Source organism: Dendrobates tinctorius, unplaced genomic scaffold (genome assembly GCF_039654945.1).
Source record: "Dendrobates tinctorius isolate UK_male_01 unplaced genomic scaffold, ASM3965494v1 ptg000003l, whole genome shotgun sequence".
Classification (NCBI taxonomy): domain Eukaryota; kingdom Metazoa; phylum Chordata; class Amphibia; order Anura; family Dendrobatidae; genus Dendrobates; species Dendrobates tinctorius.
The window spans coordinates 47,942,464-47,964,196 of NW_027361671.1; the positions used below are offsets into that span (position 1 = coordinate 47,942,464).

General features: G+C 42.9%; 1 protein-coding gene across 2 annotated transcripts in view; it reads left to right on the forward strand.

Moving 5' to 3' along the window:
- The first annotated feature begins 9,538 nt into the window (after nt 1–9,538).
- Nucleotides 9,539–21,733, forward strand: part of CAMK4 (calcium/calmodulin dependent protein kinase IV) — a 367,942-nt gene continuing 355,747 nt past the window's right edge. For both annotated transcript variants that reach the window (XM_073549968.1, XM_073550046.1), the window contains exon 1: nt 9,539–10,055. In XM_073549968.1, coding sequence (XP_073406069.1) covers nt 9,889–10,055 — 167 coding nt within the window. In that variant the 5' untranslated portion in view covers nt 9,539–9,888. The remainder of the gene's footprint in view (nt 10,056–21,733) is intronic.

The following is a 21,733-nucleotide window of genomic DNA, read 5'->3' on the forward strand; positions in this document are numbered from 1 at the left end:
AACATCAAGTTGTGGTCCTCACTGACCACAAGAATTTGATTTACCTAGAGTCGGCTAAACGCTTGAACCCTAGACAGGCTATGTGGGCCTTGTTTTTTACACGTTTTGATTTTGTGGTCTCTTTTCTTCCTGGAACTAAGAATGTCAAGGCAGACGCCCTCTCTAGGAGTTTCTTTGCTGATTCTCCTGTGGTGACCAAGCCTGCTACCATCTTAGGCGAAGGGGTAGGTCTTTCTGTCATCTCGCCCGATTTGAGACTTGCTCTGCAAGAGTTCCAGGAGGACAAACCTGAGCGTTGTCCCAGTGGAAAGTTGTATGTTCCTGACCAGTGGAAGAAGAGAGTGATGTCTGAAGTTCATTGCTCTGCATTGGCTGGTCATCCAGGTATTTTTGGTACTAGAGATCTGGTGAGTCGCTCTTTTTGGTGGCCCACCTTGTCTCATGATGTCAGGAATTTTGTGCAGTCCTGTGGGACTTGCTCCCGGTCTAAATCTTGTTCTCGCTCTAGTGGGTTGTTGATGCCTTTGCCGGTCCCCAGGAGGCCATGGTCCCATATTTCAATGGATTTCATCTCTAATATGCCGGTCTCTCAAAGAATGACTGTTATTTGGGTGATTTGTGATAGGTTCTCTAAGATGGTTCATCTTGTACCACTCCCTAAGTTGCCATCTTCCTCTGAGTTGGTGCCCCTGTTTTTGCAACAGGTGGTTCGCTTACACGGGATTCCTGAGAACATTGTATCTGACAGAGGAGTTCAGTTTGTGTCTAGATTTTGGAGGACTTTCTGTTCCAAGCTGGGAATTCAGTTGTCCTTCTCCTCTGCTTTTCACCCTCAGACCAATGGGCAGACAGAGAGAACAAACCAGACCTTGGAGTCGTATTTGAGATGTTTTATTTCCGCTGATCAGGATGATTGGGTTTCATTTTTGCCCTTGGCCGAATTTGCTTTAAATAATAGAGCTAGTTCTGCCACTTTGATGTCACCTTTTTTTTGTAACTTTGGGTTTCATCCTCGATTTTCTTCAGGGCAGGTGGAGCCTTCTGCCTGCCCAGGTGTTGACACTGTGGTGGAGAGAATGCACCAGATCTGGGACCAAGTGGTGGATAAGTTATCTCTCTCCCAGGAAAAGGCCCAGCGGTTTTCCAATCGACATAGGACCATTGGTCCCCAGTTTAAGATTGGTGATATGGTGTGGTTATCATCAAAAAATATTGCTATGAAGGTGGCTTCTCCTAAGTTTATGCCTAGATTTATTGGACCTTACAAGATTTTGGAGATTATTAATCCGGTCTCTTTTCGTTTGGCTCTTCCTGTCACATTTAAAATCCATAATGTGTTCCATAAGTCCTTGTTGAAGAGGTTTGTTGAACCAGTTGTTCCTGGGGTGGCACCTCCAGACCCTGTATTGGTTGAAGGTAACATGGAATATGAGGTAGAGAAAATACTGGATTCCCGTCTGGCTAGACGGAGACTCCAGTATTTGGTTAAGTGGAAGGGTTATGGTCAGGAGGATAATTCCTGGGTCTCTGCCTCTGATATTCATGCCAAAAGATTGGTGCGTGCATTTCATCGGGCTCACCCTGATCACCCTGGTGGCGTGGTTGAGGGTTCGGTGACCCCTCCTCAAGGGGGAGGTACTGTTGTGAGTTCATTTTCCCCTTCGTCACTGGGGTCTGGTGAACTCCCTATTCTGGTAAAGGAAGGTAATGAGCCTGATTATCAGGCACCTGAGTCTAATGAGGATGACTGGCTGAGTGGAGTCATGGACTGGATATAAGGCTGACGACGCCCTTCTGCCGTGCGGGTGATTACTCTGTGGACTTCTAGGACACCAGTCTGATTCCTGCTCCTCTAAAGCTAAGTTTTCTGTTTTGCCTGTTAGCTTTTTTGTTTTGTTTTTTGTTTTCCTTGCTTTTCAGTATTCTGCCATTCCCTGCTGGGGTGAGCTGAATCTCCTTTTGCCTGTAGCTCTGTCTTCAGTATATTCCTGAGTACTGACATAGCTTTTTTGAAGCCTAGCGTCTTCAGGGCCTTTTTCACTGTCAGTCTGTTGGCTTTTATTTTCATAGGGTTTTTCACGGATTGCAGACAGCAGCCTTCCTGTCCTTTTCTATCTAGTTAGCTTGGGCCCCTCTTTGCTCAGTCTATCTTTCTGTCTGTGTTAGTGTTTTCATCTTGCTTCACCGTCATTATATGTTGGGGGCTGCCTATTGCTTTGGGGTCTGCTCTGGGGCAGTTTAGATTTCCCCTTTCTTTAGGCCTATTTAATTCTCCGGCTGTGATCGAGGGGTCTAGGGCATTGTAGGAACCCCCCACGGCTACTGCTAGTTGTGTTGATAGGTTCAGTGGTCTGCAATCCGATAGCTGCCAACTTCTCTGATTTTCTGGACTTAGCTAGCATTTCTGTTTTTGCCTCCTACGGTGACTCAATCATAACAGTTGGAGTTTCGTCCGAAACCCGACCCCAATGCAAGTCAATGGGGAATAAAAGTCGGCATTGAGTGGATGAATGTATGGCTATAAGAAGAAAGCAAAATGATTTCAATTTGCTCTTTTCTCAGTTTGAAATGTAATTAAGAAATGACAGTTAAAAGGAAAAATGGAGATCAAGATAAGGCCTGGAAGACCAAGCAAAATTTCAGTGAGAGCTGCTTGTAGAATTGCTAAAGAGGAAATTCAGAACCCCCGCTTCACTGCAAAAAACCTTGTAGTGTGGCTAATGGTCGCATAGTCAATGGTAGGCATGCAACACAGGGATGGCTTGTCTCTGTGATGTAACCCGGAGTATTTTCTTTACTGCATGAAAGCACTAAAAGGTTTGTTTTTTGCACCTGTGACAGGGTTGCGGGTATCTATGAGAGATGGGCGGTCTGGCTACCCACATACCTCACCTCTGTGTGTGGTTACAGCCTATATAATGGACGCTGTTGTTTGGCACATAGTCTGTGTATTGGGAGGGAGAAGGCCTCCTGTGTGTTTGGCTCCAGACCGAGCCTGAATACTGTACACTAACCCAGCCTGTGTGCCCTCAGGCCTGGTGGAGCAGAACCCTGCTAAGGACATTGTGACTTTGTTTTTCCTGATCTAAAGGCTTTTTACTTTTTGTTTGTGCTTCTGGGTTTTATGAAGCAATAAACCCACATGAACTTTTAAAAGAACGTGCCTCCTGTTTTCCTCCCGTCGCACTCAAGTGAGTACAACCCCTACAATCTTAAGAAAGATTTTGCAGACACTGGAGTTGTGGTTTATTGTTCTACTGTTCAGAGACACCTGCACAAATATGGGCTTCATGGAAGAGTCATCAGAAGAAAACCTCTCCTGCATAATCACCATAAAATTCAGCTTCAGAAGTGTGCAAAATAACATTAAACAAGCATGATGCATTTTTAAAAACAAGTTCTGTGAACCGATGATGTTAAAATGGATCTCTTTAGCCACAATGATTAAAGGTATGAGTGGAGAAAAAAGGGCACATAATTTCAGGAAAAGAACATCTTACCAATCATTAAATATGGGGGTGGTTCAACCATGATTTGGGGTTGTATTGCAGCCAAAGGCATGGGGAACATTTCATGGGTAGAGGAAAGAATGTATTCAATGACATTTCAACAAATTCTTGATGCAAATACAACACCATCTGTAAAAAAGAAGTTAAAAAGAGAATAGCTTCTACAAATGGATAATTATCCTATCCACATGTCAAAATCCACGATAGACTACCTCAAAATGCACAACCTGAAGGTTTTATAATGGCCTTCACAGTCCCCTGATCTGAACATCATTGAAAATCTATGGCTAGACCTCAAAATAGTAGTGCATACAAGACGACCAAGGAATCTCAGAGAACTGGAAGAATTTTCCAAGGAAGAATGAATGAAAATCCCTCAAACAAGAATTGAAAGACTCTTGTCTGACTGCTAGATACTACGCATGCAGGGTGCCCAAACTTTTGCATTGGCCCATTCTCCCTTTTGTAATTTTTAAAATGTAAAAGATGAAAATATATATATATCGTCTAAAATGCAAAGGAAATGTGTCATCATTAACTTTAGCCTTTTTAGAGATTTCATTTTCAACATGCTTAAGGGTATGTGCCCAGGATTAGTAAACGCTGCAAGTTGGACGCCATATACATCGGCAGCATCCAACCCGCAGCGTCCAGATGTTACAGCATAGTGGATGGGTTTTCAAGAAATTCCATGTCCACTATGCATCCAGAGATGTCCGCTACTCACCTGTGTCGAAGAACATGGAGCGCGTCTCTCCAGACTGCAGCCTGTCAATTTCTGTTGCGGAGATGCGAGTCTCTGCAAGAGAAATTTCACCCATACAATGTTTTGGACATGGTGAATCCACACGGATCAGTGAACACATGCGGATTCATCTGCGTTCCATAGATGGCAGCGCTTTGGACGCAGCAAGCATGTTCCTGATTGGGCATATACCCTTTGCATAGGTTACCTGGTACTTCAAAGACAGTGATAGCGAATTTAGATTGTGAGCCCCACTGGAAACAGTGACGATGATGTCTGTTGAGTGATGTGGAATTTGCTTCCTGACATGGGGTATCTAAACGTTTGCATAAGACTATACAAGTTGATGACATAAGAGAATATATTTAATATTAAACAGATTTTCAAAATTAAATAGATTCAGTGCTTTTGCTTTGATAAATAATTTGTGCTATTTCACACTTGCGTTGTGATCTCTTAATATAGCTGCATGTTATGTATAAATCCCTATCATTATTTGTTCCATGGGGCCGGGAACTTTTCTTTGAAAATTGATTAATGCACAAATGTGAAATAAATTTTATAAAAAAAAAACTCCTGTGATTACTTCAAGTCTGGAAAAGAATATAATCTCTTTTTACTTGTTTGCATCTGCTCTATTTACCTATTAATAAATGATCTGATGTTGCTATGTAATGAAGACAATATAATATCATTTAATCTAATCAAACATGCATTAACATCCATGTGTAGACGGTTAAGTCCTAAAGCTACATAGTAACATCAGATAGTCCTTGGCCTGTCCTCTAGCTATTCAATGATGAAAATATTGGAATAGAATTTCCATTTTCAATATATCTGGGGTCAAATGACAAGTAGTACATTGTATATACCATTTTTTTCTATCGTACATATCATAAGTGACCTTATTACGATATATTTTTAGCAGAATTTTAATAGATATATTCCCAATAGTCTTCTCTATCCTCTGAGAACTAGTCTGGGATATAGATATAAGGGGGTGCAGAGGTATATTAGCAGTCATATACTCAGGCCCTTGTATTAGAAAAGGCATAAGGGAGAACTGATTTTTGATCTGCCTCGACCTGTTACAAATTAGCTGAGGAGTTGATTTACAGTAAGGTTGCGTTCACACGTCGCGTTTTTTTCGCGGCGGTTTTTAACGCACAATTTTGCTGCGAAAACGCAAAAAAACAGCATCCCATGCAATCCTATGGTATTCCGCAATGTTGTGCTAATGCTGTGGATTTTCCCGCGGCGAAATCGCATCGCGGAAAAATACGCAGCATGATCATTATTTTGTGGAATCGCGGCAATTCCGCCCACATAGGAATGCATTGTTCTGCTTACTTTCCGCATGTGGCTGTGCCCACCATGCGAAAAGTAAGCAGAACATTTGCAGATGGTATCCACGCTCTGGAGGAGACGAGACTGTCCTCTGGGCTGTGGGTACCATATCCCTGTAAAAAATAGAATTGAAATAAAAAAATCAGGTTATATTCACCTTCCGGCGTCCCGCGCAGCGTCCCCAGGCTTCAGCGATACACGCGGCAGGTCCCGTTCCCAGTGATGCATTGCGATAATGACCATTGCTGACGTCGCTCTCTCGCGATACTGTAGCGGTCTCGCCGCGACGTCATCAAAGGCCATTGCCGCAATGCATCACTGGAAACGGGACCTGCCGGAGCATCGCGGAGGCCTGGGAACGCTGTGCGGGACGTCGGAAGGTGAATATAACCCGATTTTTTAATTTATTTTATTATTTTTAACCTTAGATCTTTTTACTACTGATGATGCATAGGCAGCCTCAATAGTAAAAAGTTGGTCACACTAGTCAAACACTATGTTTGACGAGTGTGACCAACCTGTCAATCAGCTCTCCAAGCGATGCTACAGAACGCTAATTACGCTTGCAAATCGCTAGTTTTTCCGCGGGAAAATCGCGGGAATTTAAAATGCAATTTTATCGCAGAATGGAATTCCGGAATTCTCGCGGTAACTTCCGCGGGAGTTCTGCTACGTGTGAACTTAGCCTAAGGGTATGTTTCCACGGTCAGTATTGGCAGCGCTTTGGACGCAGCATATGTCCACTCCATCCAAAGCGCTGCCGGCTTTTGTATGCGCGGTGATTCCACATGTGTTGAACCGTGCGTAATCACCGCGTCCCTATACATTGTATGGGTGACTTTATCTTGCGGAGATGGAGCATCTCCTCAGGATAAATTGACGTGCTGTGGTCTAGAAAGATGAGCCGTATGTGCTTATACGCAGGGATGCCGTGGGATACTCGGTCCGGGTCGGATATTTCTCCCGGGGGTTGTCACAGCAGCAGGGACCCGGTCCGTGGCCCTGGGCGTGCAAGAAAATGCTGAGGGGGAAAGTTTATAGGGAATTTAATGTGATGCCACCTGTGGTGTTCGGCAATGGATAGCCGACATTGCTTAAGGAGTCCACTGGGGCCGATGGTGATGCAGCTGGGATGGTTCTGCTCCCCACAGGTGGAGCGGGGTCCCAGGGCTACTGGTACTGTTCTTCTAAGGGATTGTGGACATTGGGGTGCAGGACTGAGGGAGTGAGGAATGACTCAAGACTCAGGGGTTGTGGTTTCCTTTACCTTTACTTGATGGTTCGAGGTACAGACCGGAGCACTGATAAGTGATAACAGATGGTAATGGAGATCCGGACAGCCTGGAAGCAATTTAGAGTCCACTAAGCCAGATGGGTTTGGAGGCCTTCCTATTGCGCTATTCTCTGAGGTCCTTGCTGCCTAAAGCTATGCTCGGGCCTCTGTTCCTTCCTGTCCTTAAGTCCTTGCCCGTGTGGCAGGCAGCTTGAGCCTACTACAGGTGTCGCATCTTCGTGGCGGCTCCGGGCTCTGGGGTACTGCTATGCTGATGGGTGTTTGATGGGCCCAGGAGACCTGCAGTCCCCTGCCCTCCGGATTTAGCTGCTGACACTTCTGTACCTGCACAGCCACGGACTTCAGTGTCTGGTTTTTAGTGCTCAGCCATGGCAGAAAATGGCGCGCAGATGGAGGATGACATCTTTGATCCCACCCCTTGTGGGTGTCCTGACTTAGAGATGGCGCAAAAATCTGACTAGCAGAGCCGGCGGCCTAAACTGGTAAATGGTGCCCACCCATGGTGGGCGCGTTTGAAAAGAAGAAGACCTTGCCCCTTGCCAAAGTTTGCAGAGAAATGGGTGGAGCGGCCGGAAGCGACCCCACCTTGGAACAGGTGGGGCCCAAAAGAAAACCCCGTGTGCAGCTACGTGGCGCGATTACGAGACACGGCACTGGCAGTGATGGACCATTTGTGCATATCTGGACAGAACAGAAAATGAAAACATTACAAGGCAATTATATAAATAGATAGTAATCCAGTCACAATGACCTGTACCTACACAATTATTTAATTTTTCTAGAAGATCCTTGTTAATTTAGCTTCCTAGTTTTATGGTTGAAAGAAAATATACTCGTAAGTCCATCGAGATCAGCCTAAAGGCCCCGTCACACTAAGCGAGATCGCTAGCGATGTCGCTTAAGCGTCACCGATTTTGTGACGCAGCAGCGATATTGCTAGCGATATCGCTATGTGTGATACTTACCTCCGACCGGCTCCCCCCTGTCTAACGCTGATCGCGCGATATCATCCAGGGCCGTTTCTCGTTGGCCACTTCCTGCTGGGCTTCCTGCTGGCAACAACGAGCGACGCGTTGACACGGGCGGGAGGACGTCTTCATCGCCGCGTGTGACAGGTAAGTAACGACCGCCGACCGCTGCTGCATCGCTGTGAGATCTGCTTGTTTGGCAGCTCACTAGCGACCATTTAGCGATGCACCAGCGATCCTGACTGGGTCGTATCGTGGTCCGGATCGCTGGTGCATCGCTAAATGTGATGGTACCTTAAAACCTAACAGGTTGATTCAGAGGAAAGCTAAAACCCCATGAAGCAGCTTTTAATTGTCCCATATCAGGGGAAAAAATCCTTCCAAACTCCACATATGGCTATCAGACTTTTGACCTGAATCAGCGCCCCCCCTCCAAAATGGAATAAGTCATAACCTGTAATGTATATTTCAAAAAAGGTATCCAGGCCATCCTTACACCTTAGTTTATTTACTAGGTGGACCTCAGTGCTGTGTGACCCGAATTAGCTGAACCGACCCAATTCAGATGTGTGGAAGCTAATTTTCAGTCACAGAAATTTCTACAACAGATTTTTCCCTAACAGTAAGGCTATGTGCACAAGCTGCGGATTGGTCTGCGGATTTGTATCTGCGGAACCGCAGGTAAAATGACCTGCGGATTGGCCTGCGGTTTTCCCCTGCGGTTTAGCACCTCTACAATGGAGGAGATGGTAAACCCGCTGCAGAATCTGCAGAAAAGAAGTGACATGTAATTTCTTTCTGCGGATTCAAAACCGTAGCTTTTCTGCAGTTCAAAATCCGCAGCATGTGCACAGCAGATTGTAAATCACATAGACTTACGTGCTACTGTACACTGTCTGCAGAACTGCTGCAGATCCGCAGCGGCCAAAACCTCAGCAAAAACCGCAGCGTGTGCACATAGCCTAACTGCGTTTCATGTGTGACCCTCCCTCCGCATCATGAAGCCGACGTCTGGTCTATAGGACATCAGCGTCTTTTTGCACATAGAGGATCCCCTTGGAAACGGGGGCAAGGCGTCTCCCCCCAATTGGCTGAGGATCCCTCTAGTTAGCATAATGTAGGGTGCTGACGTGGAGGAAGAATATTGGAGCTGGTGATGTAGGAGGTGCCCTGCTCATCAATACTCAGCATCTCTGCAGGTGCATTTGGCTAGACATCACGTCCATATGCTGCTGTGCGGAGTATATAGCTGTCATCTTGGCCTGTACATCACACCGATTGGTCACCTTCTCAAAAAAATAATAATTTATGATTTTGTAGAGTACAGATAGCTCCTAGATTAAACAAAGAACCCTCAATGGGAGAGCCAAAACCAGGGACAAGGCGGCTGTATCTGTGCTTTCCATTCATCCATAGGAACAGCTCAGTAATGATAGGGAGCACAGTCCTGGGAGCAGAGATTTCCTTCCTTCTCTCCCTGGCTGCTCAATTATTCATGTTAACTCCTTGTAGGGAAGTTTGATGGGAGGACAATGCTCTGCTTTCCTGGCTCTTAGCCATCTCCCTGCTGAATGGTTACATCCATCTCATCATACATTTTAATGAATGAATGAATGAGCAGTTACATATATATTTTTTTCAGATTTCTTTCATAATTAAAGAGAAGGACATTTCCATAGATTTACACAATGGTAGTGATGACAGCAAACCCACTAAACAAACTGCAAGTGTGCCTATAAATACCTCCCCTGTGTGTTATCTGCAGGGCTGGCAGTCACTGGGTGCTGAAAGGAGCCAGGGCAGCAAGTGACATCCATGTGAACACTGGCCAAGGCTGCTGCCCTCTCCAGCCATCCTGAGGGCACTGAGTGCCATCCCTGGGCAGCAGGCACACACAGAGCCTGCCTCCTCCTCCTGCTGCTGCCCCATTGGCTGGGATCTGTGCTCTATTGATTGAGGAGCAGAGCGGAGTGCCTGTGTCTCATTCCCCCTCCTGGCAGCCCTGTCCTCCTCTACCTCCCCGAGATGCTGAAAGTCACTCTCCCCTCCTCGTCCTCGTCGTCTTCCTCAGCATCCTCCTCTACCTCCTCCTCTTCCTCCAGGTCTGGCAGCACCGCACCGGATTACTGGATCGATGGCTCCAACAAGGACACCTTGGCCCATTACTATGAGCTGGAGTCCGAACTGGGACGGTAAGTGGAGCAGATCGTGTGTAGTGCAGGCAGGAGTGGTCCTCTGCCCTGGCATCTCCCCCTGCACACAGCAGCTGGGGGTCTCAGCCCACAGTCACTTACTGGCATGATGGATCAGGGGGATGTGGGGCTGCTACAGTGCTGATCATCGCCAGCATGGAAGGTCATAATGCCACCCCATCCTTGCAGAAGTCTTTGGAGACACCATCCATTCTTATTCACACCACATCTCAGGACAGCAGCCCAGGATCTGCAGTCTACCTGTTATTCCACATGTGTGATATTACCCTGCCTGAGCAGACATGGAGCTGTGCCGCCTCCATCAGATCACACATATAAGCCATTATGCTGGGATGCAGGTGGATGCATAGGATTAATCTTGTTGCCCCTGTTGGAGATCAGATGTTGTCTCCACCTTCTTGAGGTCACTATCTACACAGGGAAATCTGTACCTATGGTCTGTGCATTGACTTGTCAATAGGTTGTAATAATAAAAATTATCAATAATAATATTGTCATACTGGTACTAGGGAGGAATATTACACTAGAGAGATTGTGTCGCGCTTTGGCTTGGATGTAAATAGCAAATGTTAATGGGAAATTAGCTTCTTTCCTAAGGATCATTTTACGTCTTTTTAGATATAGGTTATTGACAGCTACATAGAATCAGTATGTAATAACACAATAAACAAACTTGTCATCTGTAGGGAAATTGGTCTTTGTAAGCAAATATCTTTTTATAATTACTATAGCGAATGCTAAATTAGAAAATGGTTTTTGATCCTGTCAGTAATTCAATGGGATTTGATGCCAGTCACATTGCCTGCCACCGATAATGACGGTAACCGCAACAAATGTTTAAACAGTCACACTAAGGCTACTTTCAGACTAGCGTTTGGAGGCGCAGCGCAGGGCCGCGCCTCCTCCAGTCAGCTCCTCCTCTGATCGCATGACGCTGCATGTGATCAGCGTACCCTATATTTAGCATTGGTCATGCGCTGGTACGATTTTGCCGGCACTTGCGCCCTTTTGTTGCATTTTTGTGCGCTCGGCGCAAGCGCCAGCAAAATCATGCCAGCGCACGACCAATGTACCCAGCGCTAGATATAGGGTATGCTGATTGCATGCAGTGTCATGCGATCAGAGGAGGGGCTGACTGGAAGAGGCGTGGCCCGGGGGCGGAGCTTAGCGGCAGCCCTGCGCTGCGCCCGGTAACGCTAGTGTGAAGCTAGCCTAAGGACTCATGCTCATGGCCGTATTTTCTGTCTGAGTGTGATCCATCGGATGCCACTTTGATCAATGTTATCCTATGGGGCCATGCAAGTGTCCAATCGTTTCCTTGGACCGATACAGTCCACGGAAAAAATCGCTGCATGCCCAGGTTGGATCCGATTATTGGATCACACTCGGCCATGCAAGTCATTGAGTCCATGGAAAACACCTGAGTGCACATGGATGACAGCTGAGTGCAGTCCAATTTCCACAATGGAGAAGACGGAGAAATTCCTCCATCTTCTCCTCATCCAAGAAAATCAGATCACACTCTGATCAAACTGTGATCAGAGTATGTGATTAGAATAATCGGTCCAATTATCTCGAATGAGCGAATATATGCCGGTGTGATCCTAGTCTTAGACTTAAACTGGAGGGCTAGTCTGTGCAATATGTACCCCTATATTTAATGGGTGCTTAGGGGTGCAAAATTGCAATGAATTCCTAGCTACACACTCTTTTTAAAATAGTTTACTAAGCTATGTTATGGCATACGTCCCTTATTTTCTGATGTGCAGTGACCGAGACGTTAGACCCTTGCGCTATGCTATTCTCTCTTCTCTGATTAAGTAATAGTACAATTATGTTTGTAGTAACCGTATATAAAAGAAAATCATGGGGGTAATTACATGTATTGATGAAATGTTCAGCTACAATATATGAAAACATTACTAAATCTATAATATGACACATTAAAAATTGTTTATTGATTCAAAGCAAGAAAAAGACTTCAGAATTAAGGTAGTTTGTCAGAAGGAACAGGAGAAGACTATGAGAGTAGTTGAAAGAAAGCAGGCACTTTCTCCCAACTCTACTCTTTGTCTTCTGAGACGCTGCAGATGCTTTGTGTAATAGTTTGACAACAAACAGTGATAGAAAATCATGTAAGCAAATGTAAAAAAACATCATGCCAATTACCGGAACAATCTACAACCTTCAATCAGGGTGGCTTGAGGCTGCCTCTGGGCTGACATTAGTCAATGTGAGACGCTCAACCATTTAGCACAAAATGTATTACTCGCCTGCTAGTAGCTTTAGGTGAGCGGCCATTGTTATTTCTATAGGGTGCTAGTGGGACTGCGGGGTTACATAAATTATTGGCCCTATAAGCTTTTTCCAATTTTACCAGCTGCTATTAGGAACACTGTGAACCTTGTGGGTACAATTATTTACTTTCATGCAAAAAAAAACACAGTTTAACATAAAAATCCCACTATGGTGGCCTTGGCAAAATTTATTCAAGGTTAGACTTCTACTCTTTGAGTTTTTAATTCAAGCATAAATTAAAACTGAAAAATATGACTTCCCGAGTCTAGGCTTTGTAGGAAAATTTCTCAGGGGGACACTGACTTCCAAGAAACACCTCAGGGGTATGGAAATCTGATTATAAGCCACTCTGTCCATGCCGCCAAATTACAACCAAATTATAACCTTCTGATGATTGTTCTCCATTACATGCTGCCTTTCTCCTGAAGTTGCTTGGGTTATGTAGTTACTTGAAGGTATGCGTCATAATTTTATGGCTACAAGTCAGGTGTCACAAGTTTACCACAAAGGAGAGGAGCCAGAAGACTGCAGCGTCTGATTAGAAGCACTTCACCTGTTTATTACATTTATTTTAGCAGTGCAGGCTTAGTCTGCTCAGTTGAGAGTGCCTTGAAGCTTTCCTGTGTTAAGGCTCAGCCGTGCACTGTTAGCCACTCCCACCTCCTATATAATCTGGGTCCTGGCTAGCACTCATTGTCAGAACAAGCTTATGCTGCATGGCGTTTGGTGGGTTTATCTGTGACTGTTACTAGGTTTGAGTGTGTGATAATTCCCTTTCTTCTCCTTCTTTGGTTTAACCCCATCCTCCATTCCCCGATGTATTCCTCAGTTATATGTGTGAGTATATTTGTATGTTTGGTATTTTTCATTGCTCCTGTTCGTATTACCTTGCTAGTCTGGTTGGTGTACTACAGTACACTACTACTCCCCTCTTCCCTGGGTGGGGGAAGGGTACAGACTGAGGGCAGATTCAAGCGCTAAGGCAAGGTATGCGGCCCCGGCATCTTCACCATCAGAAGTAATCCGGGGAACAGGAGAGCTAGGGCACCCCTAGCGTTAGGGACAGAGAAGAAGGCCCTGGTCTTGGGACATCCGTCAACAGAGTCGTGACATCAGGCTTCCCAGGTTATCTTCACACCTCAGGGCAGACCTCTTCCACTATGGCACATCAGGGCAGACATCATCGTTTACATTGTTATGGCCAAACACAATTTCTATGTGGTGGGTTTTGCAGCAAAAATATATGCCACTTTAAATGTAAAGCCCTTTCAGCCCATCAGTTAAAATACATTCTTCCTTTCTTAGTGTAATTTTAAAAACATGGTACATTGGTCCTCATTATCCGAATTCCGAATGATAACACTTCGCTGACCCAGTACTCTATTTTGAGCCAGAAACAAAAATAATAGATCCACCCCATGTGTGGAAGAGTAGAAGCCAGGTTACAGGCACCTGCGGTCTCACACATTGCATATCACCTGTGCCATTAACTCTATAAATGCACAATTGTAACATTCTACTGTAGTAGGTCCAGCAAACATATTCTTTCTCTAAGTTGTAATTTTTTATGCCTATTGCTACCTCTATAAAGTTTATCTATATGTTCAATACTGTAAAAAACAGAGGCATATGAATATCTAGAAATATATATATATATATTTAATTATTTATTTATTTAAAGAATCTCTCCCACAAATATTCTTTTCTTTATTTTTTTTTTGTGTAGATATGTACATAGTGCAGCATACGGTATGTGTCAATATTCTCGCCTTCTCGGGTCTCCAGTGCCTTTCTGCTCCTCTTCTCAGTGACATCCCCATTCTTCAGACTATCCACTCTACGCTCTGTGAATGAACCAGAAGTTTCTTTTACAATCAAAAGCCGATGCAGCCTCATTCTGACACTTCATAGGCTTATATTGTGAAAGCTACAGAGCGCATCATGACTCTGAGTCTGAAGAGCGGTGACGTCACTCAGATGAGGAGCAGAATGGCCCTGGATCCTGGAGGAGACGGCGATAGATGAGTAAATTAATCCAGCCACAGTACATTAAATGCACATTTACCCATTTGAAAAAGAAATCATGGGTGTGCTAGTTTAAGACATCATATAAGTCTTCTGCAATGCTATTACGGTAGATTATTTTTCTCTTCATGCATCTGACATATTTAGATTACAAAGAGATCACTCTATAACATACAACATTTATGGGATTTTTCAATTCGTAAAGGAAATGATCTCATATTTGTTTTCCCTAAGATCTGTAATGCAACATTTTTTCATTTTTGAGTATATGTACACTCATTACACTGGTTCCCGTCACATATTTTTGGATGTTATTTTCTTTTTGTACATTGGGCAATAGAATACTGCCAATTGTTTTGCCCCTTTTGGCAGAGCGCATGCCATTTTTTAAGTTCTCTTCCAGTAGTGTATTCGGATTTAAAATTGGTCAATATCTGTTTACTGCGCTAGGGATTTGTATGTAACTAATGCTGAGCGCTGTAGTAAATGTTATAGCATTCAGGTTAATATTTCACTAACTTATATTTTGGTGTTAATAATTGAAAAGAAGGGATTCAAGTGTTTTATCCTTCATATGAAGTTGTACTCATCCTTATAACCTAATTTCCACAGTCTGTTGTCATTTTCCTGGCACAGAGTCTGAACAAGCTCTTCTGATGCGAGTATATTCATCTATTGGTATTGATCATATTATAATATGTTTTGGTTGTGAAATATTCACTCTCAAGATACTGCTTCCTGCCTAGGGCTTGCGATAAATGGCTGTTTAACCACACCTGCTTGTATCTCTATTGTATATCTATTTAAAGAGTTATTCCTATCGCCAAAATCCTATCCCACTATGTAGTAGGTGTAATAATAGTAATTTGAGTAAATGCCTCCAATTTGAAATGTAGTCTAGTTCTTCTGATTCGCTGTCTCTTTCCTCATGTGCAGGCATTGCAGGACCTTAGGTCTCCATGGTTATGACTACTAGCAACTAGCTAACTATCATTATCTCAGTGGTCGTAACCATGGATACCTAAGGTCCTGCAATGCCTGCACATGAGGAAAGAGACATAGCAAATTAGAAAAACTATACTACATTTCTAATTGTAGGTATTTGCTAATATTATTATTACACCTACTACATATTGGGAAAGGATCTTGGAGATGGGAAAACCCCTTTAACTATATGTCAAAAATTTGGCTGTATCTTCATGGACTGCTCCAGTAAATTTCAGATTCATCTTGTTGCTACTGAGATATTCTAACAAGGCTGGAAAAATTGTTTTGTTATCTCCCCAAACTATCAACATGGTGTCTATAAAACGATCATACCATGTAATAGAGGGCTTATATGGGTTATACCAGCGTAGATGAAGTTCTCCTCCCACCATGCAACATAAACTTTGATCTTTTCAGGGATCCTTCAGTTGTTAGAAAAAAATTCTTATTGAAACAAAAATAATTGTTGCAATAAATCTTGTATAACTTTAATTATAAACTGTTTGACACCATCTCAATATTCGCTATATTTATTACGCTGGTTTTCTATACCTACTATATCTTAATCATGTGGAATGTGTGAATGCTGTGCCTCTATAACACACAACACCCACAGAGAAGACCCTGAAGAAAAGCCCAGTTGCAGTACAAGCAGTGATTTCACATCTTGATCTCTAAAAGCAATAAATGTGACGCAACACAAATTGTCAAAGAAAAGTGGCAGAATCAGGCGAGCTGTGGTATTTTTACAAGGTATTTAAATAAAAAATTTTGAGCAAGTGTAAAGTCTTGTCTGTAAATGAGCTGGCTATTATCAGAACATGTTATAACCACTGAACCCACATGTTATTATGAGTATGTAGCATGCAGTATGATAGATTATATACAAGTCCTCATTCAGACATTTATGTTTCATGTCTGTGTTTTATGCATGGTTTTCATGGATAGAACATAGTCTATGGGTGTCACGTTGAGGCTGAGAGGACGCCCAACATGCGGCACAATACCAGGGAAGATTTACAAGGAAACCTTGGCAATAGGGAGAAGGGAGAGGGGTCACCTACTAACATAAACCTGAGTCTGATCCCTGCACTCCCTAATGTCTCTAGACCGGTCCTTCCCCCCCGTGGGCGATCATGTGCTTAAGGCCTCACTGGCCCTGAACTTACCCTGTCTAGTGTGTAGGCCAGCGAGACACTAGTCCTACTACTACAATAAGACAACATGATGAGGGTATGACAAACAGTGGGAAAAGACACAAAAAATGACACTCCTCAGCTTCTCCAATAAGAAACTTTACTGCTGCAACAGGCTCCTTCAAAGAGGTGACTATAGATGAACTATAATCGGCAAGGAATGAAGCTAGGAGTGGGATTATACAGTGGAAGGGAGTGGTCACAAGGTGCTGTAGCTGAGTACTCCAGATCCAAGTTCACTGCCAGAAAAATGGCACTGAATGAAAGTACTGTAAATCCACTCCAATTCAAGGCAAATGACAAACAGACCTGCGCTCTAATAAACTTTATAACGTTCTGATCCCAGATCCTCCAGGTGTCACATGAGGATGTGACACACCTGTGACAATGTGACCATTAACCTTTCCATGTTTTTTGTGGACTGTGTGTCCATATGAAATCTTGGAGAAATGTCTGTTATTTTATCAACATTACGGATGAAAAGTAGTGATACAAATCTATTGGTCCTTGAAAATCACGGACAGTACATGGATGGCATCTGTTTGTTGTCCATGATTAAGATTATTTTTTTTCCATATGCAAAAAACACTGATAAAACATTGACGCTAAAACCTGACACCGAGTAAACACTCAGATTCAAAACACTGATGACGCTCATATAATTTTTTTGCCTAAGTGAAAAATCACAGACATCTGAATGAAGCCTCAGGTTCTCTTTCCAGTTCTTCTGTGCACACAAATTACATTTGGAATTTCTAGTAAATTTCAATTGGTGTTTTTAGAAATAAGGCCGATAGTAATTGGACTTTTCCTTCTGTCCAAGTGTCTTGGTCCAATAAATTACATTACTATACTACTTTAGCAGCTCTCTGTATTCATCGGATTAATTACTGTCTTATTTCTTTTTAATCAAATTTCTTTTTTTACTTTGAAAGCGTTTAGGGAATAAATTACATAAATTAACATGCAGTGGAAAATGAAAGCGGAATATTTGCAAAATAATTAACTTCGCTGTTCCTTTTATTTATCATACCGCCTTGGGGTGTAATTACAAGAAATGTGAAGCAAAGCCCGGAACCCAACTGTGTTTTTGGTCAGTTCATATCCTTGGCAAAAAACAACAACTTCTACAAGGTAACTTTTGTGTCTCTGAAGTTGTGCATTTTTCTTTTTCCCCGGTCTGCCAATTGTGCTTCATATTTAAAATTGTCTAAAAGACTAGCTGTTGTTGCCCATAGCAACCCAAGTTTCAGGTTACACTTCTTAGGCCTGTTTTACACTTCAGTTTTTTCTGTCAGTCTAAATCCGCCAAAATAGCGGAAAACGGATCCGCAGTCGGACTGACATCGGGGGACAGCGGATAGGCGGATGTATGGATCCATCGATGGTTAAAATTTAAAGGAACCGCGCCTGGAAGAGAGAGAGAGAAAGAATTTTCTTCCAGCAGCCAGAGAAGATTCAGGGTTAAAAAGGGAAAATGCGGATCCGTGAAGCAAACAAACGTTACAGGCTCCGTTCGGTGATCTCGGCGGTCGCCAACATTCTCGCGGATCCGCACAAACACGGACGCAACGGACGATCATCAGTCAAAATCCGCCCACAATGCAAGTCGATGGGGAAAAAAACGGATCCGCAAAGGGAAATGGCGGATCCGTTTTTTTTTGCAAAACGGCGGATTTTGACTGATGGTGACAAACGGAAGTGTGAAACAGGCCTTAGACCTCTGTGGTAAAATGAAAGTTGTGCTGTGATTGGTTGCTGTGGGCAGCACGGAAAGCTATTCTTTTATAGACAGGTTTAATAAATCTGCCCCAGTAATATTTGTGGATACGGTTGTGTGACGCTTTCCATTGTTGTTTTTATGGGGTTTGAATGATGCCTGACAATGTCTGATTCTGCTCAGGCTGCAGACAAATAATACCTTGAGTAAAGCTCTGTTCACATGAGATATACATATGGTCTGTGTGTTTCTTTTCCAAGATGCCAAACGTATTCTGTGACATATATTATAGGGACAAAAGTTTTGGGATACCTCCATATTACACCTACATGAGCTTCTATGACCTCCCATTTTACACCCTTAGACAGTAATATGGAGTTGGTCCCTCCTTTGCAGCTATAACAGATTCTGGGAAGACTGTCTTCAAGATTTTGGGAGTTTGTCTGTAGAAACTGCCACCCATTCATGCAGAAGAGCATTTGTGAGATCCGACACTGTTGTGGGACTGACTTGCGATTCGTTCTAGTTCATCACAAAATTGTTCAATGGGGTTAGGGTCAGGGCTCTATTCCCCCCATCATGTTCTGTCACACCAAAGTCATCAAACCATGCCTTTATGGACCTTGCTTTATGCACTGAGGCATAGTTATGGTGGAGCAGAAAATTACTTTCCCCAAACTGTTCCCACAAAGTTAGAAACACAATTTTCCAAAATGTCTTGGTATACTGAAGCATTGAGAGTTCCCTTCACTGGAATGAAGGAGCATGGGCCAGTACCAACAATATAATATCCCTCCCTTCACAAAACTTTACAGTTGGCACATTTCAGTCAGGCAAATATCGTTCTCCGATCAGTTGCCAAACCCAGAATCATCCACCAGCCGGTCAGATAGAGGCGAGATTAGTCACTTCACAAAACATGTTCCACTGCTCCATTGTGAAGTGCCGCAGTGCTTTACACCCCTCCATCTGACACTTGGCATTGTGCTTGGTTAAGTAAGGCTTGCATGCAACTACCCAGTCAAGAAACCCCATGCCATGAAGCTTCTGGTGCACTGTTTTCGTGGTGATGTCAAAGCCAGTGGAGACTTGGCGTTCTGCATTTATTCAGTCAGCAGAGTGTTGGTGACTTTACGAACTATGCGACTCAGCACTCAGACCCCTCTTTGTAATATCCTCTGTTCTGCCACTTTATGGCTGTTTTGCTGTGGTTCCTAAACACTTCCACTTTTTAATAATACCACACAGTTCAGATTTAGGAGGGAAGAAATTTTACAAACTGAATTGTCATGATGGCGCTCGTCCTATTACAAGACCACGCTCGAAATTCAGTAAGTATTTTAGAAAGAGCCATTCCTTTACAAATATCTGGAAAGACAGACTGCATGGCGAGGAGCTGGATTGTGTACACCTGAATTCAGTGACTAGGAGGCGTGATGTGACCCAATACTCTTGTTCATATTGGACACTTAAAAAAAGGATACAATATGTTATGTGTTCTCACAATGAAAGTCATTGGCAAGCATATTCAACTTGGTTGTCATGAAGTTGCAGGCGTTTTTCCTAATCTCAACTGTGTGCCTAATGTTTGGTGTGAATAGACAGTCACAAAAATGTTGGTTACATGACAGCTTCTAGACCAAAGCAACCACTTCAAAATCCACAAGAAAGTGATGTTGAGCTTTAGATTAATAAAATTAAGAACCTCATTGAATTGATCAGATTTTTTACATAATTTGTTGCTATAATCAACAATAAGTAAAACATATATTGTACAGTACTAAATAAACACTTTCCACTGTCCCGTTATTTGCACAGTGCTTGAATATATAACATGAAGACATAATATACTTCTAAACTTGTTTCCATTGATCTGACGATGACTGAAGTGAGTATAACCAGTTGTAGAAGAATGCAGTAGAAGTCACTTTAGATGTATGACAGTTCAGTGAATGGAGTGAAAGAGTGTAAATACTTTGGACTAATAGTAACCACACACAGATTATATCTGCATTCATCATAAGTGTATTAACATAAATTTCTATTATCACCTATTGTCTGAGCAGGCGACATGACTTGGTCATTACAATGTTGTGGATACGCTATTTGAGCATGTTGTGTAATCTTGTGTGTTTTGGAGGATTACTTGGGCAGGACTGGGGTGGATGCAAGGGGCTGTTTGCTACTTGGTTGATAAGAATAAGGATTGCACAGTACGTATAGCATTGTGTACGGTGTAGAGTATATACACTCAGGTTTCTGTTTGATTCCAGTTATCGATAAATGAAGCCTGTGTTACATAAGAACATCTACAGACCATATTTACCAATTACTGTAAGTGTCATCAGATTTCCACGCAATGATTTAGACAGGATCTGCTTACAATCTTAAGTCTATGAGGGTTGCCACCAAGTCTCCTGGTGTTTGATGTTGGGAATAAAAATTGCAGGACAGATTAAATTTTGCCTGCCTGATATTTTTGCTTTCTCGAGAATTAAATCATGTTCAAATGTGCTCAGAAACAAAAATAAACCCACTCATGTTAAAGGGATTGTCCACTAGAATGATATGTGACCTATCCTAACAGTAGGTTGCCAATATCAGATCAGTGGGGTCTGACACCAGAAATCAATACTGTGTATGGAGCAAACACCACCAATTCGGACACTTAAGTGGTCACTCCTGACTACTGCAGATCAGCTCTAGGCACTAGGCTTCCCCTTTCAATAGAATGAGGTCTAGCTCTGGGAGGTAAGGGAGCCCACCTCTACTTCCAAAGCAGGTGGAATTGGGAATGATGATGATTTATTGGACTGCAATGGACCCATGTATTATTATTGCACAGGGGCCTTCTGCCTGCTGTCTGTGCCTTCCCTGTAAGTATTGCCAGTGCTGAATTTTGTATAATTCCCGCCATTCCATGATCGCTTGGTGCCTGCCTGGGATGAAAAAGATGCTCAGTCTTAGCAGACCCAGATCACCTCTGTCAGTAAAATGTGTTATGGCAGAGGCCTGATTTACCTATGGATACCCCAGCTACAGTGAAAATCTGCATAATTGCATAAAATTAGAGCTACATAATTGAAGAAAAAAAGGCAATATCTCATAGATATACTTTTGATCTTATGGGGACATATATAAACAATCTACGGTAAATGATTCTAAGAAGATGGATTAAAAAAAAATAATTAAAAAAAAGGAAAATAAAAATGTTTCCCTAAAAAACTCCAGGTTATTTAGTGCATACATTTCATGTAAAAATGCATTTTTACAACACATTCATTTTATAAAACAAAATAATCTTACTTATGTCAGGTATCCTCATGTCATTAACACCCTGTACAATTAGTTAAATGGGTTATTTAGTGTGAAAACAGAACAGCATAAAAAATAACCAAAATGACAAAGTGTTTTTTTTCCCCAGATTTGCT